Source organism: Dendropsophus ebraccatus, chromosome 10, assembly GCF_027789765.1.
Source record: "Dendropsophus ebraccatus isolate aDenEbr1 chromosome 10, aDenEbr1.pat, whole genome shotgun sequence".
Lineage (NCBI taxonomy): Eukaryota > Metazoa > Chordata > Amphibia > Anura > Hylidae > Dendropsophus > Dendropsophus ebraccatus.
Genome location: NC_091463.1, coordinates 88,371,045 through 88,397,919, shown reverse-complemented (window position 1 = coordinate 88,397,919; position 26,875 = coordinate 88,371,045). Strand labels below are relative to the sequence as shown.

Below are 26,875 nucleotides of genomic sequence, written 5' to 3'. Positions count from 1 at the left end.
CATCACAGCTCAGGCCTAAACCACTCACAGTCCATTGGGCGGGGGGGTTGTTTATAGCTCTGGGGCAAGGATTGTAGAATTCACCCCAAACGCTGAACACTTCCTATCATGGAGTAATTTCTGCCCCAGGTTTGTTACAGTCACTATCTATAAGCATGTGAATGAAAGTGACTGCCATTAAAGAGGTACTCCGGGCTGGGGTCATTTTTTATTGTATGGCCGGTGTGGATATAGAGGCCGCCAGTCACTTACCTCCCCAGTTCCAGGCGGAACTCTGCTATGACTGTTACATGGCTGAGCTGCTGGAACTGGGGAGGTAAGTGACCAGCGGCTTTTATATCCAGCCCTGGCTGTACACTGAAAATGACCCCAGCCTGAAATACCCCTTTATAGTACGTTCACACCTACAGGATCTGCAGCTGATTTTCTGCTGCGGATCCGCAGCTGATTTCATTTAAATAACTGAACACAGCATCAAATCTGCAGCATCAAATCTGCACCATCAAATCTGCTGCAGATCCTGTAGGTGTGAACGCACCCTTAGGGTGCGTTCACACCTACAGGATCTGCAGCTGATTTTCTGCAGCAGATTTCAGTTAAATAACTGAACACAGCATCAAATCTGATGCTGTGTTCAGTTATTTAACTGAAATCTGCTGCAGAAAATCAGCTGCAGATCCTGTAGGTGTGAACGCACCCTTAAGGTGTTTTTTTTTTACACACCCCAATATGGGGCCGTGCAAGAACACAAACAAGCGACACTCGGCGAGATTGGCGCTTGTTTTATAAAACCACAATGAATTGTGCGGCCGGGCTGCTGTATCGTTTCTCTGGCCATAACATTATTAGGCGCACGGCTTCTGTTTACATAGATAGATGTGCGGCCGATAGCAATAGATTTTACTGCCGGTCAAAAGATCCAATCTGCTGAAAACCAGGCGTTTTCCCGCTCCTTGGCTGATCGCTGGCACTTTTGCATGGGCAGATTATGGATGAATGAGCATTTCTAGGAACGTCCGTTGCTGATAATCACCCCGTGTAAAAGGGCCTTTAGTCTTCTTCATCATCATCATCCTCATCACCATCCGCCAGTACTGTAGCGCCGAGGCTTTGCAGATTGGCCAGCATGCTGGATATAGATTCTACAAATAAAATCAATAACGGATATCAGTAGCCACAAGACAGAAACTATAAAACATTATAGAGATACAGTTCTACTTCCTATGGATATACCTTCCTATGGATATACCTTAAGTCATGAGTCTCCAAACTGCGGCCCTCCAGCTGTTGCAAAACTACATTTCCCATCATGCCTGGACAGCCAAATCCAAAGCTTTAGCTGTCCAGGCATGATGGGAGTTGTAGTTTCGCAACAGCTGGAAGGCCACAGTTTGAAGACCCATGACTTAAGTGATCCCTCTTTAAAACTGAATCTTTCACTCGGCTTATGGTGCCTCAAAGTGTACCTGTGAGCGTAAAAACCTTTGACGTGTCGGAGTTCAGACCCAGACCGATCAATAGAATGAGCGGAAAGACAACTGCGCTACAGCGTGGCCCACCCCATAGAGCTACATTAGGTGGCTGGATGTGCCACAAAGCGGGGAGCTGGCTGTGCTCAGCGCGGCTTCTGGCTCAATCTTACAATTGGTTTTGGTCTGAACTAGAGATGAGCGAACCTGGAGCATGCTCGAGTCGATCCGAACCCGAACGTTCGGTATTTGATTAGCGGTGGCTGCTGAACTTGGATAAAGCCCTAAGGCTATGTGGAAAACATGGATATAGTCATTGGCTGTATCCATGTTTTCCAGACAACCTTAGCGCTTTATCCAAGTTCAGCAGCCCCCGCTAATCAAATGCCGAACGTTCGGATCGACTCAAACCCGAACCCAGTTCGCTCATCTCTAGTCTGAACACTCAGACCTGGACTGATCAAAACTTTTTGACAGCTCTGACATGTCAAAAGTTTATGGCGACAGTGCCTCTTTAAATAAGGGCAGCATAAACTAGTGACAGAAATGCTAAACAGATAGGTGTATTACTTACGGATATGCAGGAGAATTGGCTTTGCATTGCGCTACTCCCTCTGTGCTCCAGCTGCTGATTGACAGCCTAACCGCCAATCAGCCTCTGGTGGGCAGAGGAGGCTGATGCTCATCAATATCAAGGACACACTATTCTGTTCAGCTTCTGTCACTAGTTTATGCTACTCTTAGTTAATGCAGCATGAAACTACTTGCAGAGTCTCTTTAAAGTGACACTCATACGTGGGTGGAAGGCACCACTGACCTACATGTGATAAGGAGATCACCAGGTGTCTTCTAAACACATATCTTAGGTTCTGGGAATGAGATAACATGGATCTTGGGCAGCCCTGCAGTTCTTAATATGAACGTTGGTGGCAGAAGAGCAGAGATGCCTGTATCACCCCTTACTGCTGCCACTTATACGTATGATAGTGATAAACAAAAAAATTATACATTCCCTTTAACGAAAGTATGTACAAACTCTCCAGAATATTCCTTTAAGAATTTTATTAATGGGGTTTCTAAATATATAAATTTACCTTTAACCGCTGGAGTACAACTGGCTCTAGTGTCCTCCGCTGGTCTCTGTACCTTCTCTTTGCCAATATCTGTGGACTGGACGGCTGTCATGCGGGTTTTCTGGTATGAGGCAAGTAACCCTTCCTGCCGGAGAGTTGCCTGAAGGGACAGGTACAGACTCTGTATGACTGTGGCCTAATGTGACAACCAATCAGATTCCACCTTTCATTCCTCACAGACTCTGGTAAATGAAAGGTGGAATCTGATTGGTTGCTAGGGGCAACTGAGCCAGTGTCACTTTACACCATGTTTGATAAATCTCCCTCATGGAATATACTCACCATCATCAGATTTTTATCCCTCTCGGTGTCTCGGAGTTGGCGGGTTATTTGCTCCTCTCGTACTCTCGCTGCATCTTCTATGGTGCTTATGATTTCCTGGTTCCGCGTCTTCTCTCGCTGCATCTGGCGCTCGTTCTGTCTCAAAGCCACAACTGCACAGTAGGGATATCATCACATACAAAGATCAGGAGAAACACGTACTAAATGTGTGTATGTCACAGCTCTATATACAGTACTGCAGTGGTGGCAGCCCCAATGTACAGGATCATATTGGGGAAAGCAGGTGTTGGACCAAACAAAAACAGTCTACTTTCCAAAAAACAGTTCCACTCTGGTGTATGGGCCGTGTGGTTCAGCGCCACTGAAAGGGTCCTGATGGCCCTATTCCACGGGCCGTCTAGAGGAGCAAACGAGCGCTCTCCTCGTTCCCTGCTCGCTGATCGTCCGGGCAGCCCATAGGATATAGCAGCGTCTGCTGCCGATGCTCCTATTCAACGGAGCGACGGCAAAAGATCGTTGCTGTATCAGTCGCTTGTTTTTCAACATGTTGAAAAACAAGCGACTGCAACGATCAGCCGACATGAACGATGTCGGCTGATCGTTGCACTCTATTCCACAGGACGATTATCGTCCGTAGCGGCTTATATCGGCCAATAATTGTTTCGTGGAATAGGGCCTTTAGTCTCATCCTTCCCCTTTAAATGTATGAATACATGGTATAGTATAAACTCACCGGCTTTGGTGTGCTCTCTTCTGGCGTCATGTAGATGCTTCTCCATCTGAGCCAGCTGCTGTGTTGTCTTCTCCTCTATGGCTCTTACTTTGTGCTGTAGCTCTGAGAACACAACACAGATCAAATATGATATTATATCTATGGGATGAGAACAAGCCCAAAGTGAAGACCGTGGTGAGTCTACATCCAACTAGGAATGTGAACAGCTGTTCACGTATAACCCATGTACAGGGAAACCATTAGTCAAGTGAATGGCGCCATGTTACAGTTCTGTGGTCTGCAGCTGATGCAGGGATGTAGCACTACAGTAACATAGTAGTCCCTTCACTGTTAGGATTGGTGGGGGCTCACCAGTCACACGCTCAGCTATTACAAATAGAGATAAGCAAATTTATAGTAATAATGAAGTTTATCGCTTTGTTGTCTCAGAAATCCGCTTATCAGCCGGCTGCCCTTTATCTCAGTGCCGCTCCTCCCCGGGTGCTGGGGAAAGTTGGATCCAGTCCTGGGAAAGTCCAGGCACCCGGATCGAAATGTAATGCTCTGATAGTAATGCATCATTGAGATGAATACCATATTAAAAGGGATTATCATGAAGACCACCCCTCATAAGGGTCTATGGCCATCGTAGAGGGAGGGGTCCCCCAATTAGGACTCCTCCACAGCAGGCCATAAAGTATCTCTGAGATCATCTCCAGTTCTAGCAGACTTGACATTCAGCTGAATGGCCACTATGTAAGACTTCATTATCTTGTTCCCTTAAGCAAAATCCGCTGTTAGCAAGGGATGCTGGGATTGGGCGCCTACGTTTTGAAAGGGTCTGGCTATGAGAGAATAAAACCTTAAAGTGTACCAGTCGTTAATTTTTTTTTTTTGCAGAAATCAATAGTACAGGCGACTTTAAGAAACTTTGCATTTGGGTTTATTAGCCGAAAAATGCATTTTTATCATGAAAAAGCAGTTTGAAGCTCTGCCCCCTGTCTTCATGGTTTTCTTATAGAGAGGGGAGGGGTGGAGGGAGATGAGGCACCAAAACAGGACAACAAAGAGTTAATTTACAGCTACATCACTGACCTCTCTGACCTCTGAATACTGGCTTTCAGACAGGTCCCACTGTGTAATCTTTTGTTCTCTGCTGCAGACTAATTTCCCTTCTCCCCCCTCCCCTCTCCATAGAGCAGACAGGGCATGTCTGATGCAACAAGACACGATTTCCTGATAATGAGCAGTGAATGAGAGAGAGGGGGGGGGACCAGGGGAAAGTCTTTTTGATACGCAGATAATGGCATATTTGCCTAATAAACCCAATTACAAAGTTTCTTAAAATCGCCTAGACTATTGATTTCTGCAAAAAAAATTAAATAAAATACAATAGTGACACTTTAAGTGTAAGGACTTCTGTTTTTCGCAAAGAGAAAAACTAAAAAGTCCAAGAAGGGAAGTGTGTGGCAAGTAGAATCAGTGTTGGTAAGAGAAGGCGTACTTACCTTTCTCATACTCCTCCTTCTGATCCCGCAGTTGCTCTTGTACTTGCGTTGTGGTCTCACAAGCTTCTTGGAGTCTCCTCTCCAGGTCAATGACTTGTTCTCTCAGGTCACGCTCTCTCTCTTCTGTCTCATGGAGTGAAGAGCGTAGAAGAGATGCGGTGTGCTGACAGGCCTCCAGCTCTGCCTCCACTACACAAAGTAACACAAAGGCAGCACTACTAGTATACACGTTGTTCATTTCTATTGCAAATTTTCCTTAGATCAGGCAGCTCTAGGTGTCCCAAATATAAAGATGATCATATAGATGAGGCAGCCAAATGTTTGTTGGACTGACTGCCCTCTCCCCCGATTCCTCCATGCACATAAATGTTTGAGGTGAGCTGCTGCCAGACTCCCGGTGGAGGCTTCTCTCTCAGAAAACAAAAGGATTTGGCATTTTAAACAATTCAGTGTATCCCTGACCCCATCTGGGAGGCCCCCATACACATTAGGTGGTCTGTTGGTCCCAACAACAAGAGTGGATTCAGTCGGCCTGTGTAATGTGTATTCCCGATATATCATTTACCCAACAGCAGCGGAAATACTGCAAGGATAAGAACTAGAGATGAGCGAACCTGGAGCATGCTCGAGTCGACCCAAACTTTCGGCATTTGATTAGCGGTGGCTGCTGAAGTTGGATAAAGCCCTAAGGCCATGGATATAGCCATTGGCTGTATCCATGTTTTCCAGACAACCTTAGAGCTTTATCCAAGTTCAGCAGCCCCAGCTAATCAAATACCGAACGCTCGGGTTCGGATCGACTCGGTTCGCTCATCTCTAATAAGAACTCATCGATCCAGCCTCGAAATAAGAAGCCGTAGGGATGTAACGCTAACGGTATGGCTGCCAATGTCTTACATTTTTCTCTGGCCTCCGTCACTCTTCCCTCGATGATCAGGGCGCTGCGCTTGAGCTCTGCACTCAGACGGTCTCGTTCTTCATTTAGGAGGTTGACTTCAGCCACTAAATCCTCATAGGACGGACGACATCTGCACAAGGCACATCCCAATGAATGAAAAGGCACATAATACAGGCCTCATCCTGGAGGATTACTACCATAGGCACTGAATGCAATTCTCACACAGCGCTAGATCATGTGATGCTTAAAAAATATGCTTTAAAAGAAAATTGTAATGGTCCTGTGGTGGGTTAGACATTGGTATATGTAACTGCTAGGCCATCAATGCTTATGGTGTCCACATTGACTCCTGTCAACCTATAGTTAATGCTGACCCTCATTCAGCTTGTACACCAGTCTAAGGGCCCTATTACACGGGACGATTATCTTTAGATCGTTCGAATTCAAACAATAATCGTTCTGTGTAATTGCAGGAAACTATCGAAAAATCATTCGTATGTCGTTGATTTAGATCTGAACCTAAAATTATTGTTAATTGTTTGCTAATCGTTCGTTGTAATCCCACATTCGTTCGCTCAAGTTCCGCATTTGTTCACTAATCGTTCAGTGTAATTGCAGATTGTCCATTGTTTTGCTGGGATCAGAAAGAATAAAATTTCATAGTAACGATCGCAGTAACGATCGTTTCTATGGATTATCGTTCTGCGTAATAAGGTGAACGATAAACAATGTCATTTGCGATCGTTTATCGTTAGTCGCTAAAAATCGCTCCGTGTAATAGGACCCTAACACATGGTTCCGATTCCAATCACTTACATGTCATCATCTGCCACCATGTTAGCGGGCTGTTCTTCTTCTTGTCTCAGTTTCACCAGAGCGAGTCTCTGGGCTACCAAGCCTGAAAATGGTGAAATGTACGTGTGAATGCTGTAAGTGTCTATTCCGATCATACATAATGCAGAGGGAAAAAAAAACATTACAAATCAGAAAAAAAAATATATACATAAGGTTGAGCTCACATCTAAACTGTGAGGGGCAGATACACCTTACAAAAGACACCATTTGCGTCTAATGGCTCCCACTGAGTTTTAATGGGGTTTGTAGGGTCACATGACAATGCTTGTCGTCCTGACAAGAAGAATAGTGCCACGTGATTCACTAGTCTTTGTGTTACTTATGACCGTATCTGTAATGGAATGCAGATGTAGACACGGCCTAAACAAGAATGACATGACATGGATTTGGGGTTGGATGTGGTGAATGTTCTACAGAAAGAATCTTATGTGCCATGTGAAGTGCCCGAGCCACATTGGCACCAAAAAGCAGATGACTGCCGATGCTGACAGCTGGATTATTCATCTAAATCCTTACTGCGGGGTATGATATAATCCGCTGATGAGATCTCACATAAAGCTCCAGTACAGGAGTGCGTTATATGCTGCACTCTCCATGTCTGATATAAAGTGTCGGCCTGCTTTATAGAGCTGTAAGAGCAAAGAAAATCCTCCATATTAAGACTAGGATTAGAAGCGTGGAGCGTCAGTAGAGACGAGCACAACCTGAGCATGCTCGAGTCCAGTTGTTCTGCATTTGATAACCAGTGGCTGAAGAAATTGACTACAGCCCTAGTGAGTCCTGGAAAACATGGACAGAGCCTATGGCCTATGGCTGTATCGATGTTTTCCAGGACTCTCTAGGGTGGCATCCAACGTCTTCAGCGACTAGTCATGAAATGCAGAACAATTGGACTTGAGTATGCTCGAGCTGCACTTCTCTCTAAGCTCCGGTCCTCGCTCGCTCTTCTTACCCTGTATAGTGTCCACTCTCTTGGTAGCAAATGTGACCCTTTGCCCCAAGGTCACCAGCCGCTGCAATGCCCCCCGGAACGAGTTTTCTTGTGTGTAGAAAGCCTGTACAAAACTGATAGCAAGACCGACATAAATCATGTGTCACCAGTATGTAATGTCAGTATCAATGATGAACGGCACATCAGAAAGGACCGAAGTCAGATTGGTGGGGGTCTGTCTGATGGAACCCCAACTGATCCAGTGAGCACATGAATGGAGTGTATAATGGTTGTGCGGCTAGCAGTCCATTCATGAGGGGGCAGAACATTATCGAGCTCAGCACTCAGGTATGCTTATTGACCCACAGAGAATGAATAGAGCACCAGACACAAATGCATGGTGATTTGTCCCCGTTCTCAAGATGAGAGGACATCCCAAGGGTCAGGCCCCCCCACCGATCAGCCTGTGGATAAGGATTGCCTTCCTCAGATGGGAATATGTCTTTAAGATTAGACCTGGCTTTCTTTACATTAGATTTATGTCTCATGCAGAATGTCACATCCCTGCTTCCATACGTTTAGAATGATCGTTACATACCCGTCTATCATCTGCTTTAGTTGCAGCGCAGTTTGTTCAGCTTTCTCAGCTCTGCAGGACAGAGAGGCGGCTGTAGATTGTGCGGCAGCCATCTTGTCCTGTAAACACTAGAAAAGCGGATATGATCATAGACACCATCCTTTCCATAGGTCTCTATGGAGTACAGAAATGTATCTTCCTGCCATCTATCCACCCACTGCCTACAATTATATGGAGGATAAAGTTATACTGTCAATGCAAACCGTCTAGCTTTAGGTGCAACAAAGAAGGAGTTTTAGCATCAATACTTCAGTGGACATAAAGGAGGAGATTTATCAAGCATGGTGTAAAGTGAAACTGGCTCAGTCGCCCCTAGCAACCAATCAGATTCCACCTTTAATTTTTCAAATAGTTTGTGAGAAATGAGAAGTGGAATCTGATTGGTTGCTAGGAGCAACTGAGACAGTTTCACTTTACACCATGTTTGATAAATCTCCCCCAAAGGCTCTATATATATATATATATCTATATATATATCTATCTATATCTATATCTATATCTATATCTATATCTATATCTATATCTATCTATCTCTATATATATATATATATATATATATCTTAGTGAACACATTAATAATCCCAAATCCATAACTGTGGATGGTCAGTTGCCCATAGGCATACTGACAGCTATCCCTCCTGATCACCCCAATATACATGCATGAGCTCAATGGTTTCAGAAGGGAGAAGGAATAAGCCACTGCCAGATACCATACCCGATCCTTCTCTCCCCTGACATTTGCCACCGGCAGAGAGTTGGCCCCCCCCCCACCCCCCACACACACACAGAGTTACATCTAATGATTATGGGCACCTTATCACATTTTCCTAGATCCCATAAACAATCTGACTGCTATGACACCATGGAAGGATCAGGTCCGTTACTAGTCTTTACTTACTTTGTTGCGCACCCTCTCCATCTCTAGCTCTGCTGTGCGGTCCTGCATGGCATGTGAGTACAGTGCTAGCTGCTGGTTGCTGTCATGCAGAGAATCCTCCAGAGAGCAGATCTGCAAAAAATACAATACAGAAGAGAATAACCATAAAGCGTTACTGTCATTTGCAGCATATGTCAAAAGTTACTAGAAATGACAGTAAAGCTTTAAAGCAGGGATGGGAAATCTCGGCCCTCCAGCTGTTGAGAAACTACAATCACCATCATGCCTGGACAGCTGAAGCTAAAGCTTAGGCTGTCCAGGCATGATGGGAATTGTAGTTTTGCAACAGCTGGAGGGCCGAAGGTTCCCCGTCACTGCTTTAAAGGATGAGTACAATCACATACAAGCCTTGTGCGCCCAGCACGCTCACCTTCTCCTGTGTCTTCCTATGGTCATTCTCCTTGTTGATATCTTCGGACTTCAGCTGAACCATCAAAGTGAACACCTTCTCCCTCCAAAGCCTGAGCAGCTGCTGCGTCTTCTGCCCATCCAAGTGTTTATCCTAAGAAATATCTACTAAGTCATAAAGCATAACTGCTGCACATAGTAATGGAGGGATAATGTAACGTCCCAAGCCTGGAGGAAGACACCAGTCATCTCCAATATGGCTGCCGCTTGCTGTAAAGCATCACTGTGTCTTATGCTGATTTGCACATGGACACGGACTGTAGTGACTACATTTTGCGTGGGATCCTTTATTGGGATCTATAGGGGGAGAATTAGTGAAGAATACTGGACCTACCACTTTTTTACAGATATCACTCTCCTGCAGGGATAAAATGTGGGTCAGGGATGACAGCCGAGTCTGCAGGAGCGACATAGAAGTCTGCAGAGCATCTCTCTCTTTCTCAAGGAGCTGCAAACATCCACATATAGAGGTATAAGCTGCAGCAGCGTAACAGTACAGCAATCAATGAGGTGAGTATTACTGCATCTCCATTACCTGGACTGTATTCTTCAGCTCACTCTTCTCCCTCTTCTGCTCCTCCACTTGGCGATTATCTGGGACAAGCTCCCCTATGTACGTCCGCAGCTGCTGCACTAAGGCATTCTGGGATTCCAGTTCTATATGGGATTGACTAGAAGTGACAGAACAAAGTCGTATCTACAAGTGACCTCAGCTTAAAGCCATGACCAGTCCAGGCATATGGCTGTAGTGTAACATGGTATCATAATTGGTGGGTACACAATTATTTCCTTGCTGATTGTCAGTGTACTGGTGGTGAAGGTGCTTTTCCAGTATATGTCGGATGTAATAATCTACTTTCTATAAGATGTGTCAGAGCTTTACATTTTTTGTGGTCTATTGTCTGAGACCTCCAACCAACTACTAAAAACACAAGGACTGCAGATCTCCAAAATAGCTTTAAGTTCACCAATAGATTTCAAAGGTACTGCAGGTATCTGTATCTTATGGGTGCGTTCACACCTACAGGATCTGCAGCAGATTTGATGCTGTGTTCAGTTATTTAAATGAAATCTGCTGCAGAAAATCAGCTGCAGATCCTATAGGTGGGAACGCACCATATATCTGTATATCTTAAAGGGGTACTCTGGAGAAATGAGCTGGTGTCAGAAAGTTAAATAGGCTTGTAAAGGACTTCTATTTAAAAATCTCCAGTCTTCCAGTACTTATCAGCTATTGTATGTCCTGCAGAAAGTGGTGCTTTCTTTCCAGTCTCACAGTGCTCTCTGCTGCCACCTCTGTCCATGTCAGGAACTGTCCAGAGCACCAGCAAATCCCCATAGAAAACCTCTCCTACTCTCGACAGTTTCTGACATGGACAAAGGTGGCAGCAGAGAGCACTGTGTCAGACTAGAAAGAACACACCACTTCCTGCAGGACATACAGCAGCTAATAAGTACTGAAAGACTTGAGAGCTGGATTACCCCTTTAACATGGTTTGATATCAGCACAAGGTATTACTACAAAGAGATACTACTGTAATCCTTTGCTTGTAGATGCATCAGAATAGGGCGTGACAAGTGTTATACCTTAATTCTGCTTCCAGAGCTGCGCTCTTTTCATTGGAGACTTGAAGCTCTTCTCTCAGACGCTTCACTTCCAGGATTTTCTCTTCCCGTTCTTCTTGCAGCTGTGATTCCAGGTTACACGCTCTCATCTTCAGCTTCTCAGACTCCATCTTGTGATTTTCTGCCAACAACTGCAGCTGTTTAGGAGAACGATGGCGAGAGAAGTGTTAGGTTGGCTCCTGCTGTACATGTGTAGCTGGAGCTCAGCTAGGATCTTGTGCGCCTGATAGACCAGTGATGCCCTCTGGCCTGTCAGTTGTTACAACATTTAAATTATCATCATGATGGGAGTTATTGTTCTATAACAGCTGGAGAGCCACAGGTTGTAGAACACTATGGTAGATGCTTCTTAAACGGGTTATCCAGTGCTACAAAAACATGGCCACTTTTCCCCCTCTCATGTCTCCAGATTGGATGGGGTGTAAAATTCCGTTCCATTGAAGTAAATGGAGCTTAATTGCAAACCACACCTGAACTGCAGACAAAAGAGGGGGAAAAGTGGCCATGTTTTTGTAGCGCTGGATAACCCCTTTAAATTGGGGATTGACAGCCGACATACAGCCGCATGCATAAATTTTGAATGTGTGACCTAGGATTCAAACTAAGGCCGGTTTCACACTGAGCAAAACTAGCGGAATTCTCCTAGTTTTGCTCAGAGTGAACCCGGCCTAAGGGCCCTATTCCACCGGACGATTATCGTTTGCATAATCGTTAACGATTAACGATCTCAAACGACCGCTATTGCGAAAGATCTGAAAACGTTCACTCTTTTCCATGGAACGATAATTGTTACTTATGATCGTAATTGCGATAGTTTTTCTTCGCTATTTATTTGCTATTCAGTTCGTATCTATTGCGAACGACCGAACGATGTCTTATTCAATGCGAACGATTTGCGAACGAGCAACGATAATAATAGGTCCAGGTCTTATAAAGCGATCAACGATTTCTCGTTCGGTAGTTAATCGTTAACTGCATTTCAACCGAACGAGAACCGCTTAGATTCGAACGATTTAACGATAATCTGAACGATAATCGTCCGGTGGAATAGGGCCCTAACCCTTAGGGAGCTGTGTTTGGTCATAAGACCTGCTGCTCCAATATGGATGCTAAGATGGTCACACTAGGGCAGGATATACTACAATTCAGTTGTAGATGGACGTCTGTGCAGCAGCACTGACAGGAGCAGAGATGTCAAAGGTTAGAGGTCAGGGGAGAATAGTCATAATTATAGAGCAAGCAAATGGAGGGGAATTCATTTTTGTGCAAACATTTTCGCCTATAGATAAGAAAATCCACCCTAAGATTTTGTGGAATCTTAATTTAATGAACCAGGAGAGGATTAAAAAAAAAATCTTTAACTTTAACGTGTTCTGATTCCCCAGTCTGGATTGACAGAGTCCTAGGAGACCGCAAGAGTCTTAGTCCAGACTTGTTCATGGAATCAGAAAGCAGAAGAGTTATTTCTTTGCTGAGCCATCACCCAAACAATGCCCCTTCATTATTAATAGGCATGACCTTATTATAACTTTTTTGCATTTTGAACAATTTGGATTCAGATCAGCCCATGAAGCTCCAGTTTTAGTAAAATTCTGAAAAATTTAAAGGGGTACTCCAATAAATTTATTTTTTTTCAAAGTCTTCCAGTGCTCATCAGCTGCTGTATGTCCTGCAGGAAGTGGTGTATTCTTTTCAGTCTGACACAGTGCTCTCTGCTGCCACCTTTGTCCAAGACAGGATTCCCATAGAAAACCTCTTCTGACCGGAAAGAATACACCACTTCCTGCAGGACAAACAGCAGTTGAAGTACTGGAAGACTGGAGATTTTTTAATAGAAGTAAATTAAAAAAAATCTTTGGCACCAGTTGATTTTAAATCATTTTTTTGCCGGAGTACCCCTTTAACATACCAGATTCCACCCAAAAATTTCTGTACGATGAATCTAGAGCAGGGTCCTCCCTGTCACTTGCCTCCTGCACCCTCTGGACCTCAGCTGCTTTCTCGGCCTGTCTCCTTCTCTCCTCTTCTTGTCTCCTCCTCTCTTCTGCGTTCTCAGCCTCTTTCCGTGCCCGCTTCACTGCCTCCAGTTCTTGCGCCAACCTCAGCATTTCCTCCTCCCTTTCCTGGGCAACAACCACCGCTTTTTCAAGTTTCTGGATTTCTCTCATCTGATGGGCAATAATTTCCAACGCCTTGGACTCCGATGGTGGAAGATCAGGGGGGTGACGATCCAGAGACCTGGAGGGAACAGCAACAAAGTGGTTGGAGATGGGAACAGTAGTCAAGGGAGTCATGGAATAACGTAAAGACCAGTAGACCGGGAAGGGCTGTCACCAGGGTTAGGCTCCTATATGTTGCTTTAAAGAGGATCTCCTGTGACAGGTATACGGCACAATACACTACCGCACTGTAACCGCCAGTAGATTGCCCATAGACATTAGTGCTGGCACTTCCAGTACCTGGCCCTCGCTCCTTCTCCTCTTTCTTGCCTCTTTTTCAGTAACTCGTTTTCTTGTTTCAGTTTCGCCAGCTCTTGTGTCAGTTCTGCCAGCAGCTCAGGTTCAGCAGATGGTGGCGATGGAACCAGCGCGGAGGGCGGAGGAGCTGACGGCTGCCGCCGCGATTCAAAGTGGGAAGGGGGAATGAGTCCAGTGACACCTGTGCAGGAGAAGCATATGGAGAGAGACGGAACATGTCACTACAGGATCCCAGCAAGTCTGCGGCATTCCTCACACTGTACAAGAAGGAAGTCTAGAAAATATCCGGGATCAGACAGGAGTCAGATGGGCGGGCAGGGAGCGTGGGGAGGAGGCGTGGCCATAGCAGGCATCAATTACGGTGGAAATCTACACCTGTGTGCAGCTCTTAGTAATTACAGCGAGGCTTAATTTATAGTGAATGTACCACTTACTACATAAGGCTTTTTTTTTTATTTTTTACATGATCTGGTCAGCATTGGTGTATAGATCCTGGTTCCCACTATCTGCCCCGGTTTTATTCACATGCAAATAGAGATGCTCTATGCAAAAAAGACGGGCCCAGCACCCCCAGTACACGGATATCCCCTCCCCTCAGTGACACAGTTACTGATGGTGAAGAAGGTGCCTCACTGAGGAAAGGGTACTTGGGGCATGGGGCCCGGCAGTGCATAGGGCCACTCGATTTATATATGAAGAATTCGGCAATGAGGACGGCCATGATTTGAAAAATGGGCCGTGCCACCGGGATCTCTGCGCCAGTGCGTATAAAATTTTTTAAAGGGAATCCGTCAGCACCTATGGAGGGGGAGTGGTGATGGCTTTGTGCCGCTTTGGCCCGCCTCACCACTACCTCCTCCCAGCTTGTATTGAATATTCATGGCGCCCGTCCCCTGGTTTCCTAGAGACGGCATCTGTAGCTTCTTGGTTCAGTGTAGTGCGCGCACGCTCCCGCGGCGTGATTCGCTCATTCGCCGTAGTGTGTCGGAGCGGCGCAGGTGCACTGAGGGCCGAAGCCTATGCCCTCAATGGCTTCCCTCAGTGGTGCTCCGACACACTACGGAGCATGTGCGAATCACGCCGTGGGAGCGTGCGCGCACTAAACTGAACCAAGAAGCTACAGATGCCGTCGCCAGGAGACGGGCGCCATGAATATTCAATACAAGCTGGGAGGAGGTAGTGGTGAGGCGGGCCAAAGTGCGGCACAAAGCCATCACCACTCCCCCTCCATAGGTGCTGACAGATTCCCTTTAAGTAGCAAAGTGATACCTTTGCTTTAAGACCAGCGTACAAGTACACCGGCCCTAATAAATGTCCCCCCACGTGGTCTGTAGAGATCACTCCTCAGCAGCCTCCTCCTTATCATCACATGCAGGATCACAGTAATTGGTGACACACGTCTGCGACCTCTGCCAGACGTCAGGTTGGAGGGAATATTCCTGTCTGGATCTGTCAGCAGAACAGAGGTGACGCTAGAGGGGGAGACGCTCATCAGTCTTCTGGTGGTTACCTGGTCCCCTGGGTGTCAGGAACACAGACGGGGGGTTGAGGCTTCTCTTCTCCATTGCTGTTCAGGACACTGCGGGATAGAAGAACAGTAATGTTATCCTCAGTACACACAGGGCTCTGTTCACACACACATTGTGGCATACAGTTATAGGGAGAACTATACAGCTCTACTGGAAGGGGAGCCTGGGGGCTCTACAGGTGTTGCAGAATGACAACTCCCAGCATGCTATGCCCATTGCAAAACTACAACTCCCAGCATGCTATTCCGATCTGTCGCAAAACTACAGAACTACAACTCCCAGCATGCTATTCCCATCTGTGGCTCTCTTCATGTGTTGCAGAACTACAACTCCCAGCATGCCATGTCCATCTGTGGTTTTCAATGTGTAGTAAAACGACAACTCCCAGCATGCTATGTCCATATGTGGCTTTTCAGGTGTAGCAAAACTACAACCCCCAGCATAGCCATTGCATACAGTATTATCGGGGAGTATGTCTCACCTTTCCATCTATCCTCAGTGTCTCAGCTGTTACACATCACACAGGCGGGCTGACCCGGGAAACACAAGTGAAAGAGCCGCCATGATTTTCCCCACCCCTTAGCAACCAAACCTCCTCACATAGCAACTACAAGCCATTTTGTCACCCAGTGTTTTACTCAATAAAGATTGTTCAAGAGTACGTGTCATCAGAAGTAAAGCGGGGATTGAAAGGAGGGGGCGTGGCTACAGGAAGTCAGCCAATCATCAACCGCAACTGATATGCTGGGAAGCGCGTGAGTATTGGAGCTCTATGCGAAAGGCGCGGCTAAGGGAGCCAATCACTGAGGAGGGGCGTGGCTTCCCGTCATCGGAGAGACTCTACGCGAGGACAGCCGGCAGGTGGGCGTGGTTAGCGCGTGTGGGCGTATCGCACGCCGGGAAAACGCGCCAAATTTCAAAGGCGCGCTTCCTTCCTCAGGCTTTCCCGCCGTTATCCCGGCGCTAGTGAGCGGTGGCGGCCGCGGTTTCCGTGAGTTTTGTGACGTCACAGCCCGGGGTCTCCTCCCTTCTCCTATAGGGCACAATCTCTGGAGCTGGATTTCCGGAGTGAGGGTCGCCTCATAGTTTGGGGGGGTATAGCTAGATAAGCTGACGTAAGCAGAAGTGGAAGCCCCGCCCATTCTGTATCTTGGGGTTCTTGTGACACAAAGGGGGAGGTCATGAGGCTGTTTTAAAGGGTTTGACCTCTGTGACCCCGTAGGGTTGTGGCAGCCATTGTAGCTGGTTATGATCTTGGGGTGTAAGGTTAGAGGTCGTTGCTATAGTAGTTAGAGTTAGCCTATCGGTCATGGTGGGGTCAGAGGTGTCGCTGTCACAGGTGCAGCCATGTTTCCAGCTCCTCCGTATGGGCTCTGACCTTGGGGGGTCCCCCTCCCAGAGCGCCCCCTCCCAGGACCTGTATACCTTCCTGCCGGACTCCTCACGCTGCGTCTACCGGCTCGGGGCCCGGACCGATGTCTGTGACGTCCCTCTTCCTGGAAAACATCAGGTCCACGCGGAAATCCACGCCGAACGGGAGCTGAGCGGAGACTGGCGGGTGACCCTGGAGAGCTGCTCCGACTGCGGTGACTATCCTCATGTCTGTCTGTCCGTCCTGCTCTGTGTTACTGACGCCTTTCATTCCTTCCAGTCCTCAGGTGTGTACAAGGCCGAGGACGATCTGACCCTCACTACGATGGTTCCCGCCAGTGATCCCTCTATTATAGCGGGTCCGGTGGTCTCCAGGGTTGGTTGTACACACCTGCTGCCATTAGGTCCTGGTTGTAGCCATATGTATATGATACGTAGACAGCCGTCAACCATCACTCCTCCTGATCCCTCTACACACATGTACACTCAATCCAGCTGAGCGTACACTCAATCCAGCTGTTGCTCTGAGGAGAGGAAGGGTAAGCCATTGGTGGCCTATCTACCTGAGATTAAAGTGATTGGACAGATGACGTACAACATGCCTGATCCTCCCCAGGGCCGTTTCTAGGTAATGTGGACTACAGGGCGAATCTTGCTAAAAAAAAAAAAGTAATTCCGTGACTTACAGGTGACTTCTTCTTGGATCTGAGGCGTCACTTTCCCTTTTCCTCTCCATCTGGCCCAGACCTCCATGATGATTTCTTTCAGCTACAATTTGTCTCTTCTGAACCTGCCAGACAAACATCTTAGGCTCCGCACTTTTACAACAACTTCCACTGTTTTTGTGTCATGTGCAGTGAAGTCAGTAGGTATGTGGGTTGCCCCGTGTATGTAGGATCCCCTGCTGTGCCCCCATATAGTAATAATCCACCCTGTGCTTCCCCCTATAGTTATAATCCCCCCTTTGCCCCCCAATAGTAATAATCCCCCAGTGCTCCCCCTTATAGTAATAATCCCCCCCCAGTGGTCCCCCTTATAGTAATAATCCCCCCTGTGCCCCCCCCCCATAGTACTAATCCCCCTATGCAGTAGATAGTAATAGCCCCATACAGGATAGCCTTCCCCCCCATGGTATAGACCCACTGTGTAGCCCCCCATAGTAATGCCCTCACCTCGTGTAGACCCCCAAAGTATAGCCTAGCCCCCCAAAGTATATCCTTCCCCCAAGTAGCCCCCATAGCATAGCCCTCCCCCTGAGTAGCCCCCATAGTATAGTTCTCCCCCTGAGTAGCCCCCCATAGTATAGCTCTCCCCCCGAGTAGCCCCCCCCATCCAAATAGCCCCCCATAGTATAGCCCCCCCCGTGTAGCCTTCCATACTATTGGCCCCATTGTAGCTGCCACATTCTAGCAGTTATGAGAAGGAAAAAAAAATACACTCACCTCTCCTGGATCCTGCGGCAGCGTCTCCCTCTGTCTGGCAGCCGATCTAGTAAGTACAGCGAGCTTCCGGCCCAGGCAGCCTGCCACACACCTGCCCGGAAGCTCACTGCTGTAGCCCCGCAGCGCCCGGACTTCTCTCCTTGGCGGCGGTAATGTGATCACGTCACATGTCCACTGCCAAACAGAAGAGAGAAGTCCGGGCGCTGCGGGGCTACAGCAGTGAGCTTCCGGGCAGGTGTGTGGCAGGCTGCCTGGGCCGGAAGCTCACTGTACTAGATCCGGCTGCCTGGAGGGACCGGCTCGGGGGGCGCACGCCGGGCAGGGTGGTGGCGATCTGGGCAGCTGATGGGGCGGCCCGCCCGCCCGCCACTAGAAACGGCCCTGATCCTCCCCCAGACAGATGATGTCCCTGGTGTCGAGGACACCCATCCTCATTACATAGATGGCTTGCCTTCTAAAATCTGTGGGTTTAGCCAACATTTCTGTAATGTGTATAGGGGGGCTCAAAGGAGTTACCCCCACTGATCACCCCCTGCAGACTAGAGCGGCAGTGCAGGTGTTCAGCCACTAATGTTCGTTCTCTATGGGACTTCCAAACCCAGTTCAGAAATCGCTTGGAGAACGAGTGGAGTGGTGGTCGGGCATGCCCACTACTTCTGCTGCATTCACTTGGTGGGATGGTTGGCGTCCTACGTGACTTGTCAAATATTTGGAATGTTGGGGTCTCGGTGCTGACACCCCCTCTGATCATTAGATATAGCCTGGTTTAATAGCAGTGCACGTCTCTTCCTGGCTCGGTGCCTAATCTGACTGAATGCAGAATCTGACTCCATTATAAAGGACATATGATAGCGTAACTAGAAATAGCTGGGCAAACTTTCGATTAGGGCCTTCCCGACTGACCACTAAGCCAACAAGTGTAGGCATAACTAAGCACTTGTCAGGAGTCCGTTCAGTTAAAGGGACATTTGCAGAACCCGGGAGGCCCGTTTGGTCACCTGGTGCTGCAAATGATTACAAATCAGGGGGCCCAGTGTATTGCAGGAGCAGGCCATGGGGCCCCCTGGAGTGGCGGGACCCATAGCAGCTGCTATGGCTGCTACAGTGGTAGTTATTCCCCTGTACAAAAGGATTATTGTCCTTACTTGGCCAATTGCTGACCTTCAGGCCGATAATCGTTTTGTGTAATAGGACATGTAAGGCCTTATTCCCACTTTCTGTAAAAAGCCTTGTAGTGGAGTCTTTCCCCCGTGCGGCATGATGTATCAGTATGAATAAGGGCCCTATTCCACTGGACGATTATTGTTCAGATTATCGTTAAATCGTTCGAATCTAAACGATAATCGTTTGGTTGAAATGCAGTTAACGATTAACGACCGAACGAGAAATTGTTGATCGCTTTGCAAGACCTGGACCTATTTTTATCGTTGGTCGTTCGCAAATCGCTCGCATTGAATAAGACGCCATTTGCAGTAGATACGAACGCAATAGCGAAGAAAAATACGATCATAAGTAACGATTATCGTTCCATGGAAATGAGTAAATGTTTTCAGGTCTTTCGCAATAGCGGTCGCTTGAGATTGTTAATCGTTAACGATTATGCGAACGATAATCGTCCGGTGGTATAGGGCCCTAAAGGAGCGGGGAAACTATGAATCTCCTTGGCCCTGTAATAACACGACTGCTTCACAGTGGTGGGAATATTCAAACACTTTCCCTGCATCATATTGATATATCATCCTGCGCAGGGCGAAAACTCCATTACAGGCGCTCCCCATCCGTGCTTCATGGAATGTAGGAATAAGCTTCAAGAGGCCACGATCAGACATGCACAATGTCGGCTTATCGTGGTCTTTCAACCTCTTTAATTAAAAGTCCATGATCATTTCAGCGACAGTCCGCTGCTTGTTGCTTTGCGCAATAGGAGTAGTGGCAGCAGACCGCCGCTGACTTCAATGGTCAACCTGAACGATCTAAGGATCACCTGAGGAGCCCCTTGCTGCTTTACAGCAAATGAAGTGAAAGCGCTGGATCTCTGACTGCCTGGAGAGCGGAACATGCTGCAACCCCCTCCCCTCGGCTTTCTCAGGATCGCAGTGGGTCTCAGCAGGTTTGACATAGCAATTATTGTTAGTATAAGCCATTAATCCTACATCAGCTAGGGGTCCTGGCTCCCCCGAGATCTCTGCACCTGGGAGTCGGACCCCTTGGTGATCTAATATTAATGGCCTATCCTAAAGGCCTCTCTACATGGGTTGGTTATCAGCAGGGAGTGTTGCTTTTAAACTCTCTCTCAGCTGATAACCAGCCCGTGTAAATGTGACCGCAAATAGCTGATGTGTTGGAAAACGCCCCATCCTGAGCGGGCCTTAAAGGAGAAGTCCAGTGAAAATTTTTATTAAAGTATTGTATTGCCCCCCCCCCCCCCCAAAAGTTAGACAAGTCACCAATATACACTTATTACTGGAAATGCTTATAAAGTGCTTTTTTCCCTGCACTTACTACTGCATCAAGGCTTCACTTCCTGGATAACATGGTGATGTCACTTCCTGGATAACATGGTGATGTCACTTCCTGGATAACATGGTAATGCCACGGCCCGACTCCCAGAGCTGTGCGGGCTGTGGCTGCTGGAGAGGATGATGACAGAGGGATGGTCAGTGTCCCTCCAGTGCCCTGTGTCCCTCAGTGTCCCCCTGCCATCATCCTCTCCAGCAGCCACAGCCCGCACAGCTCTGGGAGTCTGGTCGTGACGTCACCATGTTATCCAGGAAGTGAAGCCTTGATGCAGTAGTAAGTGCAGGGTAAAAACTTTAGGGGGGAAATACAATACTTTAATAAAAATTTTCACCGGACTTCTCCTTTAAAGGGGTTATCCAGCGCTACAAAAACATGGCCACTTTCTTTCTGAGACAACACGAATCTTGTCTCCAGTTCAGGTGCGGCTTGTCCCCCCCAAACCACTTGTACCTTCACATAGCTGTTTTTAATCAAAGATCTGTCCTGGGATCTGTTTGGCAGGTGATGCAGTTATTGTCCAAAAAACAACTTTTAAACTTACAGCCCCGTGCCCACCGGGAGTATCTGTGCCCTAACTTTGCACCACCCCTCCTCCCCAACCACTTCATCATTAGGAATGCCACTGAAACATTTTCTCCATGCTGAACACTGCACAGGTGCTTAACGATCCAGCCCATGTGCTGACACAGGTGGGGAACAGGAGGCAATGCCTGGAGCATTCCTAATGATGAAGAGGGTGGGGAGGAGGGACAGAGGGTTGGTGCAAAGTTAGGGCACAGATACACCCGTTTGGCACGGGCTGCAAGTTTAACCCCTAGGCAACCCTGGGTGTACCCGTACTTTTTGGGCTGCCTAGGGATGTTCAGAGCAGTGATCTGAACCGCTGCGGTACCGGGTGCCGCTCGTAGCCCAGGACCGTGGCTATTAGCGGGCACGGTCCGATCGCCGTGCCCGCTAATTAAGTAATCGGATGCAGCTGTCAAAGTTGACAGCTGCATCAGATTACTTACTGCAGCCCATCCCTGGTGTCTCATTGATCTCATTGATATCTCATTGATATATGCAGTATAACTATCCTGCATAGATCTTAATGAGAGATCAGTGCACTTATATTAAAAGTCCCCCAGGGGGAATAACCCTAACCCCAGGGGGGCTTCTAGTGTAAGTGAAGGGAAAAAAAAGTGTTATTAATAAAAAGCCCCCTCCCCTAATAAACGTTTGAATCACCCCCCTTTCCCTATGTTATAAATAAAAATAAACATATTTGCTATCGCCGCGTGCGTAATCGCCCGAACTATTAATTAATCACATTCCTGATCTCGCACGGTAAACGGCGTCAGCACAAAAAAAATCCCAAAGTGCAAAATTGCGCATTTTTGGTCGTATCAAATCCAGAAAAATTGTAATAAAAAGCGATCAAAAAGTCATATATGCGCAATCAAGGTATCAATAGAAAGTAATCATCATGGCGCAAAAAATGACACCTGACACAGCCCCATAGACCAAAGGATAAAAGCGCTATAAGCCTGGGAATGGAGCGATTTTAAGGAACATATATTTGTTAACAATAGTTTGAATTTTGTACAGGCCATCAGATAATATAAAAGTTATACATGTTATATATTGTTGTAATCGTAACAACTTAAGGAACATGCACAAGTCAGTTTTACCCCAGGGCAAGCGGCGTAAAAACAAAAACCCTCCAAATAAAAGAAATGCGTTGCTTTCTTTTTAATTTCACCACACTTTGAATTTTTTGCTGGTTTCGCAGTGTACTTTATGAATAAATTCAGCCTGTCATTGCAAAGTACAATTAGTGGCGCAAAAAATAAGGGCTCATGTGGGTTTCTAGGTAAAAAAATGCAAGTGCTATGGCCTTTTAAGCACAAGGAGGAAAAAACGAAAACACAAAAATTTAAATTGGCCGGGTCCTCTAAGGGTTAAAAGTTGTTTTTTAGGACAATAACTGCATCACCTGCCGAACGGACCCCAGGGCAGACCTTGGATTAAAAGCAGCTATCCGAAGGTACAAGGGGTTTGGGGGGGTCAGATTGTGGGTACAGAGTCGCTTTAAGCTCCATTCACTGCAAAGGAACTGAGCATCAAAACCCCGCCCAAGCTGGAGACAAGAGTGGGGCTGTCTCTGGAAGAAAGGGGCCATGTTTTTGTAGCACTTGATAACCCCTTTAAAATAATTGTTTACCGGCAACATATCCCTATGTAAACCGGGGTGGTGTGCAGCCAATAACAATGTAGTTAAATTGTTCCGTCTAAAAGCGATGCGAATGAGCACTGATCTCGCAGACCGTCACTTGTTTGCTGCCGCAGATGGCTAAAGATAGTCTATCAAATTTAAATAGGCACTAGCGTAAAAAGAAAAAAAAACTTTCACAACGTGGAGTCAAGTTTTGATTGGTGGTGGTCTTTCGTGGTATATTTTCTTATGTTTTTTTGTCTTCCTCCTAGGCATTTACATCAATGAGGTTCAGCTCCAGCGCAGTCAGAGGATAGAGCTGTCAGATGGAGACCTTCTCCGCTTCCAGGAGCGCCCTTTATCACCCTCCTCTCCCTCCACGTCCCCCGATACTTACTTCCTCTTCCAGCGGGTTCGTGTACGTCCCTTGGACTTCTGCGCCATCACATCACCACGTGCTCGCACGTTTCCTGGCTTCACTCCTGTATTAGGAACGCGAAAGCTAGGAGGGGAACGTGGAACGTCACCCCATTACACGACTGGGGCCACGGTCATCCTCAACTCTATTGGAAGCATCAGCAAGATGAAGCGTGAGAGGATGCACAGTGGTGGACTGATAGGAGGGACTGTGGAGCTGGCCAAGCCTCCCACTCCGGACCTACCGCTGCCGTCACGTACCGGCCTGGAGAGGAGGAGCAGCCGCAGGAAAGCGCAGCACAAGGTTCTCTGTGAATTGGAGGAAGATGAAGACGACAGCCAGGTGGAGGAAGGCAATGGGAAGCGGAAAAGAAAGAGAGGAAGGCCTAAGGAGGATGAGAAAGGGGTCGTCCAGCAGCTGGAAATAGGAAGGTTAGAAGACTGTTTATAGGATACTTTTTAATTTTTTTGTTTTTTTTAGGTTACAACTAGTTATTGGTAGTTCTGGATGGAGAGAGAGCGCGTGGCCTCTTGTGGCCAGAGGTATAATGCTGCATCCAGCCACAAGAGTGAATGACAGGGCGGGGAGCCAATGGCTCCTCATTCTATCAAACGCAGAGCATCTGGAGTTCCAGCCAGGGTTTTAAGGGACATTTGTGACGGAATTCCACACAAAATAGTACAGTAGTAGTAATGCATGTCCTATGATATCTGGAGCTATTTTCTGCTATGAAATCCTCTATGGTGTCTCTGGCTATTAGAACCCTATGGATTAGGAAGTCTATCTGGATTTCCTGATAAGAATTTCAGATAGATTTTCCTGATGTGTGCATGGGGCCTAAGGAATCACTGATACTAGGGGAGGATATACCTGTACATAAGTCGCCTGGCTTAATCTGTATAAAATTGCATGGAGGCCACACAGCTCTGTACACTGCCATACATGAGCCCTTACAGCCAGAGCTGCATCCGAAATTCTTCTCTCGTCAGAGACCCTTCTTACAGACCAGGAAATGCATTGTGTAGCCTGGACAAGGATTAGCCAAATCCATGGCTGCAGCCTAAGGTCCTATTAGACGGGTGATAAGTAATGTAAAAGGGCGATATGTTAGAAGTTGTAGATCCACTTATAGACTACTTATAGTGGCACCACCATATTTCTTCTGTCCTCTCATCCGCCATCTTCCCTTGATAACTTTGTGCGTCTGTCCTCGCTCTCTAATTTCCTTTGGTTCCTTTTTCAGGAAGCCTCGAGGTCGTCCAAGAAAGAACCCGGCTCCCCCTCTGGTTGTGTCCCAAACGATCTCCAGCGCGGAGCCCTGTGCCTGGCGATCTTGCTGCCTCCCACAGGAAGACACAGTCAGCTGGGTGCAGTGCGACCGATGCGACTCCTGGTATCACGTTGTGTGCATTGGGCGCAGCCTGACCTCCCTGCAAGACACAGACTTTCACTGTGGCTGCACGTGACCAGGCCGGTGTCTACTACTCCATCTCTCCTTTTCTCCGCCTCCTCTTTAACCAAGTCCCCATCTTTACCACTTTTCTACGCATAATAAGCACCGTGGCCCCTCTTGGCTGCATCAGATCGCACATTACAACCTAAGTTATGACGGTTTTGTGCATCATTTATGGCATTAGACTAAACACTGTCAGATCTGTCTAGTCTGGTTTTAGACGTGCACTATAGGGACCTTATTGTACCTTATCAATTCCCTTCATTATTTAACCCGTAATCCTGGGCCGAGTCCAGGCCATTCTTATTACCTACGTTTGACCACACCAATCCCATACGAAGCTTCTCATGCTGGACAGATCTGTAGCAGACTCTTATTGATGGACGTGTGTGTGTGTGTGTGTGTATATATATATATATATTTACCACTCATTGAAGAGACTCCTAAGCTGACAATACGCCTGAAGTGAGTACATGGTATATGAAGGACATGACGGGGTCTTGTGTGTAACATGTCCGGTTACTGTGGATAACTGGGGAAACCACAACACTTTGTCCATGCTGATTTTATGGATGAGACCAATATAGCATCCAGGAGCCATTCTGCCCTATGTAGGAGCTATCTGGACCTATCACCTGCCAGTTCGTTGAGACTTTGACCTCTTGCAGCCCCCTTACCCAACCACTTAGATTGAGGGCTTGACACTGCCATTGAGTTGTATCGTGAGTTGTATAAACTAAGAAATGTTATTCTGTTAGGTGGTTAAAGTGAAAAGCAGAGGCCAGACCCCATGTATCTAGTGATATAACAGTTTTCTTAAAAGGGTGTTTCTGAGTGGGGAAAAAATGTTTCAAATAAATTGTCAGTTTATTCAGATTTGCAAATTCTATTTAAAAATCTCCAGTCTGTGAGTACTTATCAGCTGCTGTATGTCCTGCAGGAAGTGGTGTATTCTTTCCAGTCTGACACAGTGCTCTCTGCTGCCACCTCTGTCCATGTCAGGTACTGTTAAGAGCAGGAGAGGTTTTCTATGGGGATTTGCTACTGCTCTGGACAGTTCCTGACATGGACAGAGGTGGCAGACTGGAGAGAATACACCACTTCCTGCAGGACATACAGCAGCTAAGTACTGAAAGACTAGAGATCTTAAAATAAAATAAATTTACAGATCCACATAACTTTGTGACACCAGTTGATATAAAAAAAATAAATTCCCTCCGGCCATACGTGAGGGAGCTGTTGGTGAACATTCACTTGGCTGACAGCTATTTCTCCAGATCATCGCATACTCAAGGACACTCAGCTAAGTGTTCATGTGTTCTTAATGGGCAGAGGGGAGTTGGTATCTATCACTTCTCCACGGAATAGAGGATGTGATCAGCTGTCAGGACTCAAAAACAGGGCCCCCCAAGTGCCTATTGTGAATAGGGTGGTGGCATTCTTGTGAAGACACGGATATAAGACCAACAGGGAGAGCCAAGAAAAATAAAGCGGTAGACACAAAAGTGCACTAGTGCCCAATTTACAAGGGACTCCTGGGGGCTTGTATTCTTGAGATTCCAGGAGGCTCTGATGGTCGGCCCCACAGCTATCACACACTTTTCTGGGTATAGCTGATAAATGCCATTACTGCGCCGATCCTTTTAAAGGGAACCTGTGGCATAAAGAACTTGGCCCAGTGTGTAGGAGTCATTGTTATAGAGCAGAAGGATGTATAGTTCAATGGGAAACGTTCTGAGATAAGTTGTCATTTAGTTAAAGGGGTTATCCAGCGCTACAAAAACATGGCCACTTTTCCCCCTACTGTTGTCTCCAGTTCAGGTGCAGTTTGCAATTAAGCTCCATTTACTTCAATGGAACGGAGTTTCAAAACCCCACCCAAACTGGAGACAACAGTAGGGGGAAAGTGGCCATGTTTTTGTAGCGCTGGATAACCCCTTTAAGGAAACCTCTGCTCATTCTGGGCTAGTTAGTCAAGTGGGTGGTCCTTCTCGGTAATTGACAGCTCTGTGTGTAAGTGTGAACACGTGGAGCTGAGTAGTACCTCCCACTTTTCCTACCAAGCTATATAGCCA

The 26,875-nt window shown here is 46.9% G+C and overlaps 2 protein-coding genes across 7 annotated transcripts; one reads left to right on the top strand and one right to left on the bottom strand.

The window, feature by feature from the left end:
• Positions 1-685: 685 nt before the first annotated feature.
• CCHCR1 (coiled-coil alpha-helical rod protein 1) lies at positions 686-16,184 on the bottom strand. 5 transcript variants are annotated; one of them, XM_069943759.1, is made up of 18 exons: positions 16,065-16,184; positions 15,384-15,452; positions 13,856-14,054; positions 13,367-13,634; positions 11,358-11,533; positions 10,306-10,441; positions 10,105-10,218; positions 9,733-9,864; positions 9,324-9,434; positions 8,387-8,493; positions 7,810-7,922; positions 6,819-6,900; positions 6,002-6,132; positions 5,105-5,293; positions 3,618-3,719; positions 2,885-3,036; positions 2,564-2,702; positions 686-1,142 (listed from the first exon to the last, which is right to left on the bottom strand). In XM_069943759.1, the coding sequence occupies exons 2-18, from the start codon at positions 15,436-15,438 to the stop codon at positions 1,051-1,053; spliced, it is 2,298 nt and encodes a 765-aa protein (XP_069799860.1). In that variant the 5' UTR covers positions 15,439-15,452; positions 16,065-16,184; the 3' UTR covers positions 686-1,050. The 5 variants fall into 5 exon arrangements, with proteins under 5 accessions (XP_069799860.1, XP_069799859.1, XP_069799858.1 ...); XM_069943758.1 differs by lacking the exon at positions 16,065-16,184 and adding an exon at positions 15,859-16,023; XM_069943757.1 differs by lacking the exon at positions 16,065-16,184 and adding an exon at positions 15,884-16,023.
• Positions 16,185-16,287: 103 nt separating this feature from the next.
• Positions 16,288-24,960, top strand: TCF19 (transcription factor 19). 2 transcript variants are annotated; one of them, XM_069943763.1, is made up of 4 exons: positions 16,298-16,393; positions 16,742-16,988; positions 23,202-23,778; positions 24,591-24,960. In XM_069943763.1, the coding sequence occupies exons 2-4, from the start codon at positions 16,769-16,771 to the stop codon at positions 24,811-24,813; spliced, it is 1,020 nt and encodes a 339-aa protein (XP_069799864.1). In that variant the 5' UTR covers positions 16,298-16,393; positions 16,742-16,768; the 3' UTR covers positions 24,814-24,960. The 2 variants fall into 2 exon arrangements, with proteins under 2 accessions (XP_069799863.1, XP_069799864.1); XM_069943762.1 differs by having other exon boundaries at positions 16,288-16,988.
• The last annotated feature ends 1,915 nt before the right edge of the window (positions 24,961-26,875 follow it).

Bases quoted from the DNA above. Each gene is read 5' to 3' on its own strand.
- CCHCR1 (XM_069943759.1), bottom strand. From the start codon at position 15,438: ATGGAGAAGAGAAGCCTCAACCCCCCGTCTGTGTTCCTGACACCCAGG. The intron at 6,133-6,818 runs GTAAGTGATTGG...TGCCTTGTGCAG, and splicing joins ATGGTGGCAGATGATGACAT to ATGTCGTCCGTCCTATGAGG. The intron at 5,294-6,001 runs GTAAGACATTGG...TACTTTGTGTAG, and splicing joins GACGGAGGCCAGAGAAAAAT to TGGAGGCAGAGCTGGAGGCC.
- TCF19 (XM_069943762.1), top strand. From the start codon at position 16,712: ATGGTGGGGTCAGAGGTGTCGCTGTCACAGGTGCAGCCATGTTTCCAG. The intron at 16,989-23,201 runs GTGACTATCCTC...TCTTCCTCCTAG, and splicing joins GGAGAGCTGCTCCGACTGCG to GCATTTACATCAATGAGGTT. The intron at 23,779-24,590 runs GTTAGAAGACTG...TTCCTTTTTCAG, and splicing joins CAGCAGCTGGAAATAGGAAG to GAAGCCTCGAGGTCGTCCAA.